Source organism: Eschrichtius robustus, chromosome 13, assembly GCF_028021215.1.
Source record: "Eschrichtius robustus isolate mEscRob2 chromosome 13, mEscRob2.pri, whole genome shotgun sequence".
Lineage (NCBI taxonomy): Eukaryota > Metazoa > Chordata > Mammalia > Artiodactyla > Eschrichtiidae > Eschrichtius > Eschrichtius robustus.
In genome coordinates this window covers 6,695,933-6,704,633 of record NC_090836.1, presented here as the reverse complement: position 1 = coordinate 6,704,633, position 8,701 = coordinate 6,695,933, and the positions used below count along the sequence as shown (strand labels likewise).

The 8,701-nt window shown below is 51.4% G+C and overlaps 1 protein-coding gene across 3 annotated transcripts; it reads right to left on the bottom strand.

Moving 5' to 3' along the window:
- On the bottom strand, window positions 1-6,934 carry COPS7A (COP9 signalosome subunit 7A). 3 transcript variants are annotated; one of them, XM_068559985.1, is made up of 8 exons: window positions 6,774-6,934; window positions 6,115-6,319; window positions 4,369-4,444; window positions 4,047-4,135; window positions 2,396-2,598; window positions 1,321-1,426; window positions 1,016-1,167; window positions 1-852 (listed from the first exon to the last, which is right to left on the bottom strand). In XM_068559985.1, exons 2-8 carry the CDS (start codon window positions 6,274-6,276, stop codon window positions 813-815), a joined length of 828 nt encoding a protein of 275 aa, XP_068416086.1. In that variant the 5' UTR covers window positions 6,277-6,319; window positions 6,774-6,934; the 3' UTR covers window positions 1-812. The 3 variants fall into 3 exon arrangements, with proteins under 3 accessions (XP_068416086.1, XP_068416084.1, XP_068416085.1); XM_068559983.1 differs by having other exon boundaries at window positions 6,801-6,933; XM_068559984.1 differs by having other exon boundaries at window positions 6,688-6,776.
- Between the last annotated feature and the right edge of the window lie 1,767 nt (window positions 6,935-8,701).

The following is an 8,701-nucleotide window of genomic DNA, read 5'->3' as shown; positions in this document are numbered from 1 at the left end:
TTTGTAGATAGACTTCTCATAGATTTATTTCTGTGTCAGGTTATATATAGATATACGTATATATACTCTTTTTTATACAATCTATATCCCCTTCCCTTCCCCACAAAACTCACAGAAGGAAGTATAAATCCTTCCAGGATTGCCATCAGGCTTTCTAAGACAGCCAGGGCCAAGAAAGAACCATCTCGCAGCAGCTCAAGGAACAGCTGCCCTGAGGCTCTGGGGTCACTGAAGCAGCAGCCCTCCCAGGACCCACGGGGAGGAGAGAAGACAGGAAACTGCAGAGTGACAGGATTCTAGGATGTGAGTGTCCAGTGACGCCTAGAATGGCTCCCAGAACTCTCAGGGTGGGAATAAAGGTGGGAGCCCTGTGGCTCTTCAGATGCTGCCCAAACAGGCTGGTGGGCAGGAGGCGGGGCATGCAGGGCTGGGGCAGAGGAGGGGGAAGGGATCACGTGTGGGTTATGCTGGAGACACGGCAGCCCCACCCACTCAGTGACGTATAATAAACAGGGACAGATGCTGACTCCTAAAGAAATAGGGGAGGGAGCATGGCAGGGAGGAAGAGGGGACAATGGGACACACAAGAAAGTTACATGAAACAAAAAGTACCAACAAAAACATGACTTGTACTTGCCTCCCCCCCCAGAGACGGTGTGATCTATGCTTGGGGGTGTGGGAGAGAAGAAGGGAGGTGACGGGTCATGAACCCAGGTTATCAGCTGGCCAGGGGCACAGGAAGGCTCTCTGAGGACTCCTAAGGGGCAGGCAGGCAGCTAGGACCCTACATCCCGGAAGAAACAACAGTCCCTTCAGTTCGACTTGGACCAAATCTTGGCGCTCCCTCGGAGCCTGGCGAGGGGAAGAGAGAGAGAGAGGCTGCAGGGAACCCGCGCAGTGCCGCAAGCTCCCCCTGTTCCCGACCCCCACGCGAGCGACCGAAGGGACGAGGAAGCAGCAGCGGGGCACCCCAGACACCGGCAGCCCCCGCCGCACCTGCTCACCCCTTGCTCACCCCTTGCCCTTCGAGGCTTTCTTGCTGGGCTGGCGCTGGTTGCTGCCTGGAGCCGCTTCCCTGAGCTCTGTCACGTGCTGCTCGGGGTCCTGAGATGTGGCCGCAGCGGCGGCAGCTGTTGTAACTTTAATGGTTTTCTTCAGGTTGGCGACCTACCAGGATGACAGGAGTGGGGAGAACAAGGAAGGTTCCAGAACCTGACAGCCCCTGCCCACCCGGTCTGTCTGCGGCCGTCACTGTCCAAACCCCTCTGCCCGGGGCCACCGGCCCAGGCTGGGGGAGCTCGGCCCGTCCCGCCCGCTCACCTCACTCTCGATCTGCTGCTTCAGGCCCAGCTGCTGCTCCTTGTGCTGGTTGGCGCGGCTCACCTGCTCCTCGATGCCGGACAGCACCACCTCGCAGCCCACACACCTGCGGGAATGAGGGTCGGCAGCGGAGGGCTGGGATCAGACTCACCAAACAGAGACTCGCAGAGACCCCTCAGCCCTGCCGTCCAGACCCCTGTCTGAGTTAGAAGCTTTGCCAGGGCACCTGGAGGCCACCTGCGACAATATTCCCAGGAGCCAGCAGGACACTCAGGTAAGATAAGGGAGGAGAAAGAAGTGCCCGGAGTGATGCGCAAGACAGGAGTAGGAACTAAAGCCAAAACAGGGTGGGAGAGGCCAAAGAGGAAAAAGAGAAGGTGCCTTAACGAACTAAAGTCAGACAAGAACACAGGAAACAGAAGCGGGAGAGGCCCGTGGCCTGTGCACAGGGCTGGTCACTGACCAGGGGGCTGTGTGCAGCGTGAGACAGGGACCCACGCCCCAGGGCGTGCGCTCGAGAGTACCACCCCCCTCCCTCCCCCAGTTACTACACCGAGGACGCGCCTTCCGCCTCCTGCCCCCCAGGCCCTCCTCCACTCTTTTTCTCCCTCAGAAGCCTCTGGAGGGGCTTCCCTGGTGGCGCAGTGGTTGAGAGTCTGCCTGCCAATGCAGGGGACATGGTTCGAGCCCTGGTCTGGGAAGATCCCACATGCCACGGAGCAACTAGGCCCATGAGCCACAATCACTGAGCCTGCGCGTCTGGAGCCTGTGCTCCGCCACAAGAGAGGCCACGATAATGAGAGGCCCGCGCACCGCGATGAACAGTGGCCCCCACTTGCCACAACTAGAGAAAGCCCTCGCACAGAAACGAAGACCCAACACAGCCATAAATAAATAAATAAATAAATAAAATAATTAAAAAAAAAAAAAAAGAAGCCTCTGGAGGAACGAGCTCACTCCCCTTCATCCCCTTGGGTTCCACCTCTGGCACCCAGCCCAACTCGCCTCCTTCCAAAGCATCCCTCCCTTTCTTGGGGCGAGCAGAGAAGGGACGGCGCCAGGACACAGGTCTCACCACTCCTGCAGGGTTCGGGCGATGGCACTGAGATCCTGGCGCTGGATGTCCCGCCCGATGCTGTAGTCGACCTCCAGCCGCTGGTTGCGCTGGTCCAGGGAGCCGCGCAGCACATCGGCGTACACGGCCTCGATGACGAGGTCTTCCAGCTGCCGCACGTTCCGCAGGGCCAGGGCCTCCAGCAGCACTGCATATGGGATACACTGGGGCCCGAGGGCGGGCTGGGGCTGTGAGGTTCCGCAGCAGAGAAGGGCTTCCAAGCTTCTTCTTCCCTCCTTTCCCCCCTGGCCCACCCTCCACTCTCACTCCTAAATCGTTTCCTCTAAGAGGCTGGTTCTAAGGTAAAATAAATAAAAGTACTCCCACCTGAGAAATAACAGCGTGAGAAGAACAATCTCAAATAAAAGACATACGCTCCCCTACTCCCTTCCCTCCCCGACCCCAGGGTGACATCTGCCTGGGTGTCCATCCTCTGGCCCAGCTCAGGACAGAACACGGACCTGGTCAAGATGAGCCTGACGTAACGGGAGGACGTGGTGTGGGAGAGGTCTGGAGCTACTCTGTTTACCGTTTATACTCCGTCTACCTCCAAAGAAGCATCTTGCAGTAGAGAGCCTGGTTTAAGTAAAACCACGAGCATGCCAGGGAGTCAGTAACAACTGGGAGATGCAGGTGGGCGGAGGCGGATAGTTAACAAAAACAGAACCCAACAGGATATACAAAGACACTTCTGGGTTATGTATTTCTTTCTTTCTTTTCTTTTTTTTGGTCGCGCCGCGCAGCTTGCGGGATCTTAGTTCCCCCATCAGGGATTGTTGAACCCGGGCGACCGCAGTGAAAGCGCCAAGTCCTAACCAGTGGACCGCCAGGGAATACCCTGGGTTATGTGTTTCTTATTTTAGCAAACAGAAGCTGGCACCTCACCAGAAGAGAGAGCTTCATTCCAGCCCTGGATGCCGCGGCTGTTTGCAGAGGACTTTACAGCGGGGGGAAGAGGGGGCTGCTGCACGACAGTGAGCAGTATCCTAGTTGCTATTCTGACTCCAAACATAAAAGGTATTTTAATTAGAACTTAAGTTGGTTGAAAAAGAAAAACAGGGCTTCCTTGGTGGCGCAGTGGTTGAGAATCTGCCTGCCAATGCAGGGGACATGGGTTCGAGCCCTGATCTGGGAAGATCCCACATGCCGCAGAGCAACTGGGCCCGTGAGCCACAATTACTGAGCTTGCGCATCTGGAGCCCGTGCTCCGCAACAAGAGAGGCCGCGATAGTGAGAGGCCCGCGCACCGCGATGAAGAGTGACCCCCACTTGCCACAACTAGAGAAAGCCCTCACACAGAAACGAAGACCCAACACAGCCATAAATAAATAAATAAATAAATAAATAAATAAATAAATAAATAAAAATTAAAAAAAAAAAGCAAAAAAAGAAAAAGAAAAACAAAATAGAAAACTAGGAGAATAATATTCAGCCCCAAAGGCCGCAGGTAAACAGAGTTCAGACACAGACCTTGGAGGGGCATGGGGCGAGGCAGGAAGAAGCAACACGGTGGTCAAAGGCTGTCCAAGTGCCATTCCCTTCAGATGGACCCTCGAGAAGGGAAATACAGAAGGGTTCTCTGTGGCTCAGGACGGGGGGGACTGTCACTCACCTTGACTTTGGCAGCCAGGGTGACGACTGACAGGTGTCGAAGCTTATTCTTCTGAGCCTCTGTGAGTGGGGGAAGATTCCGGGCTTCAGCTAGAAAAAAAAAAGACAAAGAAATCCTGATTTCACATTTGTGGAAAGCCCTAGCCTCCTTCCCTTGCCTTTTTTTTTTTTTTTTTTTGGTTTTCCATGCCAATTCAGGTCTTGACCCTGACCCTGTGTACTTAAGGGATCTAAGTCAGGTATCCCAGGAATTTCTTCTAAGTCCCTCAGTAAACTGCCCTTCTCCCACCTCCAGTCTCCAGACCTCCAGCCCCTCCTGTTACCTAAGTAGTCAGCATACGTCCCGTAAGCAAACACCGTGAGCAGCCGAAACGTGGAAGCAAAGTCACTCTCAGCCAGCTGTGAGAACACGACGGGAGAGAAGAAGTGACAGGAAGGGCCTCTCTCTCCACCCTCCCAGCCTTACCCAGTTTGAGCTCCACTTTCTGGCCCCAGCTTTCCCCTCCAACATTAAGCTCCCCAGCTCACCGAAAGTAACTCTCTGCGTCTCTGATCACTCTCCCCACAGGAAGGCCTCATTTCCACCTCCAGGCCTTTGTTTACACTATCCCCCCAACCCACAATGCCCTCTTGCTCCATCTGCCTCCAATTCCTACCCTAAATTCAGAGTTGAAAACTTTCAGTGTTTAGTATCTAACACACACACACCACACACACACCCCAAACGTTGCAAACTGTGTTGTCTGGTCCTTAGAGTATATTTAGCATTTCTGAATTTGAATACCTTTAGGGGGTCTGCTGTACCCCCCAATTCACCAAAGACTTCTGCCTCAGCCTCACTCCCTTCACGGCTGCACGAACTGAGCAGGCACCGGGATTTGTGGCCTCTGCTTCAGACCGGCCTCACCCGGGAGCTTTCATCACCCAAGCCAGTCCACCGAGACCTCCTCTCCTACCACTGATCACCCACTTAGTCAACTGAAGCCCACCTAAGGTTGTTACCTAAGAATATCTTTCTTTTCAACAAGATTACAGATGTGGTCTCTGGTATCCCACTTGGGTCTAACAGAACTGTGCATGTAGTTGGCTCTGCTGATAAATAATCGCTAAATAAATGATTTACACATGGATATCCATTCATCTCCTCCCTGCAACTGGAACGTAAGTTTCAGAAGGGTAGCACTGTGTCTTGTACTTTTCTGGTATTCCCAGATGACTAGCAGGGTGCTAAACAGGCACCCAAAACATACTTCTTTTTCTTCACCCTGATTCTCTTTAATTCCACTGCAGAGGAAAGCAGGGAAAGAAGGCAGCCAGTTTTCTTTGGACCAGAAGGATTCCGAAAGGCTAAATTCATTGACTCAATCACTGGCACTCAAAAACTTAACTCATAGTTGTCCACCTACCACCATCATAGCATCTCAGGGCTTCGGCTGGTGTCATACATCTTGGCAACCTACTCACTCTGGACTTTAAACTCTTAACTCTGCCACTTCTGTGTGAACAGTTCTCTCTGCTGTGTTCCTAGCATCTTGCCATGTGTCTTTGGGAAAAAGATAACTTCTACCTTATCAAACTTAAGTGAATTAGCATATGGTGCAAACGGGAGAGAACAGGTCATGCCAATTTCACATTCATTCCTTCCACTTGTACCAGACTTTATACTTTCCCATAATCTCATCTGATTTCTACAACAATAGTGAGAGGCAGTATCAGGTCCATTTTTAAAAGAAAATTTAGGCCCTAAAATAAAAGTGACCTGATCAAGGCAATATGATTATTAAGAGCTACGACACTGATGGAGACAGGCTAGAATCAGGTCTCCTATTCTGAATCACAGGCTCTTTTGCTTAAAAATGAAAAATACTGGGTTTTACAGATCATTCATCTCCAAAGGGGAATTAAGAGGTTTACTTGCCTACTTACTTTTGCATGCTGCCAGTTAATAATCACCATATTCTTGTTCAACTGAATGGTTATGGGGTTGCAGAATGAGCCCTGCCCACCCGTTCTCAAATTCAAACTTTAGCCCCAAGCCTCCCTGGGTGCTATCCAGGCCAAGAACCCACCTCTCTAACATTAGGCATATCCAGCAGTTCCCCAAACACGTAGACACCAGGGGCCTCCAGCACCTGGTGGATGAGAGTGGCCAGCGCTGCCCCCTTGGCCGACTTGGCCAGGAGCAGAAATTGCTCCTGGTTCTGCCCTGTCACCTTCACCTCGGCACTCATGGCTGCACTGAGCTGGGGGTACCTGGGCTCAGGAAGTCTGGAGCTGCAAGGAAAAAGGATGTGAAGCTGGAGTTTCCTGAACTGGGGAGGATGGAAAGCACAAGGCCTAGGACCTCTATTGCAGAGGCACTGAGCCACGTCTGCAACGAGGAATCAGAGATGGAGCAGTCTAACACTTGGATCTAGGAATCCTGAATTCGGCCACGTCGATGGCAGCCTGGCTGACACAGGGTTGCCACGCCCACCTCCCCCATCCCTGGGCCTATCTCCAAGTCCCACCACTGCACCCCACGGAACCCCAAGGCACAGGTCTTAGTGGGGGGAGGGATGTCACATAGTGTCCACCCCAACGACGACGCTCCCTCAAATCGCCACTGTGCCCCGCATGTGCCCCGAACCACGTGACCTCACCCTCGGGATCCTTCCACGTGGCTCCGCCCCCTCCCTTAAAGAGGCCGCCCAGGGACCGTAGGCTCCCGCCGGCTGCCCCGTCGTACTCTGGGTCAGACTCTGCGGACAGCTACCTGGAAGCTTCGTCTTCCAGCGCACCGGGCGGGGCCACCGATCCGTCACCTCCGGCAGCTGTTCCCAGCCTTTCCTGCCAACTCCCTGCAGGGCCGCTCTGGCCCCTAAACTCTATGGCTGGCTTCCGGCCGTACTTCCGCTCTTACGGGGCGGGCTTCGGACGCGACATGCCCCGCCTTTGCCTCTGACTGCTGAAGCTCCCGTGAGCGAAGCAGACATTCTGCTCTCTGATTGGCTGTTGCAGAAAGAAGGACGGGCGCCTTTTTTTCGGCTTTTTTCAATAAAACTTTATTGTTGGAAGAGTGCTAGACGCTAAAAGCGGAGGGAACTCCAGGTCTCAGGCCGGTCCCGGCAGTTCTAAGCTGCTTGAGATCTGGACATCTGGCTGCACGGGGTGCCTGAGGCGAGAGGAAAGCTGTGATCGAAAGAGAGGGGGAGGAGGAAAAAAGCCTGGTGGGATGAGGAGAGAGGTCGGAGACAATCAATAATAGAAGTTGAGCAGCAGAGATCACCTGGGTAGCGCAACCACTCATTTTTTTGGAGGATCTAGAGAAAAGAGTGGAAACGGTAAAGGAAATAGTAATAGCTAGCATGTGTCGAATGCTTACTGTAGGTCAGGCATCTTTTAAAATTAAAAATGTATCCCACTGAATCCTCGTAACTTTACAGCATCCCCACTGTGACTCCAGAACACCATCTGTCATGATTACAACATGTACTTATAGGGTGATGCTTTCCTACACATTGACTTTTTTAATTCCCGGGAAGGAAAAAAAAACACTAGGTGGAGGGAAGGCATATATTGTTATTCTCATTTTATAGATCAGAAAATTGAGGCTCATAAGAATTCAGAGTTTTCCCTGGAACCCATGTCTTTTCAAACCTGGAGCCAACTTTCCAATTCACCGTGATACTTCAGGGGAAAAAAAATAAACTAACATTTCTATAGTGTTTTTTATTTCATACCGGGCTCACAGAAAGTCAAACGAGAGCAAAGTTAACGGTGACTTGGAGCCTTTGTGTGAGGCACTGAGCTAACAGCTTTACTTCATTCATTTGATGCTTATAACAATCCATTATTGTTTCCATTTTCCAAATGGAAAAACTGAGGCCCAGGGAAGTTAAGTAATTTATAAGTACTGGAAAGATAAAAGGGAGAAAGAAGATAACTGAAGAAAAAAATCATAGAACTGGTAGACTGCTGGAGCTGAGGGGAATTTAAGCTCAAAGTTTATGGTCCACATGGCTTGGCTCATGATACAAAATGAGAAACAGAAACAGGGAAAGGACAAAGAGAAGGAGAAGAAGAAAATGAGGAAGAAGAGGCAGAGGAGGAGAAAGAAGAAGAAGAAATAAATGAAAGAGCTGATACATGAAAGTGAGGAGGGCTTCCCTGGTGGCACAGTGGTTGAGAATCTGCCTGCCAATGCAGGGGACACGGGTTCGAGCCCTGGTCTGGGAAGATCCCACATGCCGCAGAGCAATTAGGCCCGTGAGCCACAACTACTGAGCCTGCGCGTCTGGAGCCCGTGCTCCGCAACAAGAGAGGCCGCGATAGTGAGAGGCCCGCGCATCGCAATGCAGAGTGGCCCCCACTTGCCGCAACTAGAGAAAGCACTTGCACAGAAACGAAGACCCGACACAGCCAATAATAATAATAATAATAAATAAAATCAATTAATTAATTTTTAAAAAAAAGAAAGTGAGAAGGAATCAAAGGCATAATAAAGCATCCAAAGTTTGAAGGAACCAAAGAATTAATGAGTCCAACCGTATCCATTTAAAGAGGGAAGGAAAAAGAAAAATATAAGGAAAGAACGAGAAAAGAGGCAACATATATTCTGTTATGTGCCAGGTCTTTATTTGTTCAACGTTTTAACGACTTTTATTATTATTATTA

Bases quoted from the DNA above. Each gene is read 5' to 3' on its own strand.
- COPS7A (XM_068559985.1), bottom strand. From the start codon at position 6,276: ATGAGTGCCGAGGTGAAGGTGACAGGGCAGAACCAGGAGCAATTTCTG. The intron at 4,445-6,114 runs GTGGGTTCTTGG...GTGTTCTCACAG, and splicing joins ATATGCCTAATGTTAGAGAG to CTGGCTGAGAGTGACTTTGC. The intron at 1,427-2,395 runs GTGAGACCTGTG...TCATTCCCGCAG, and splicing joins GCCCGAACCCTGCAGGAGTG to GTGTGTGGGCTGCGAGGTGG.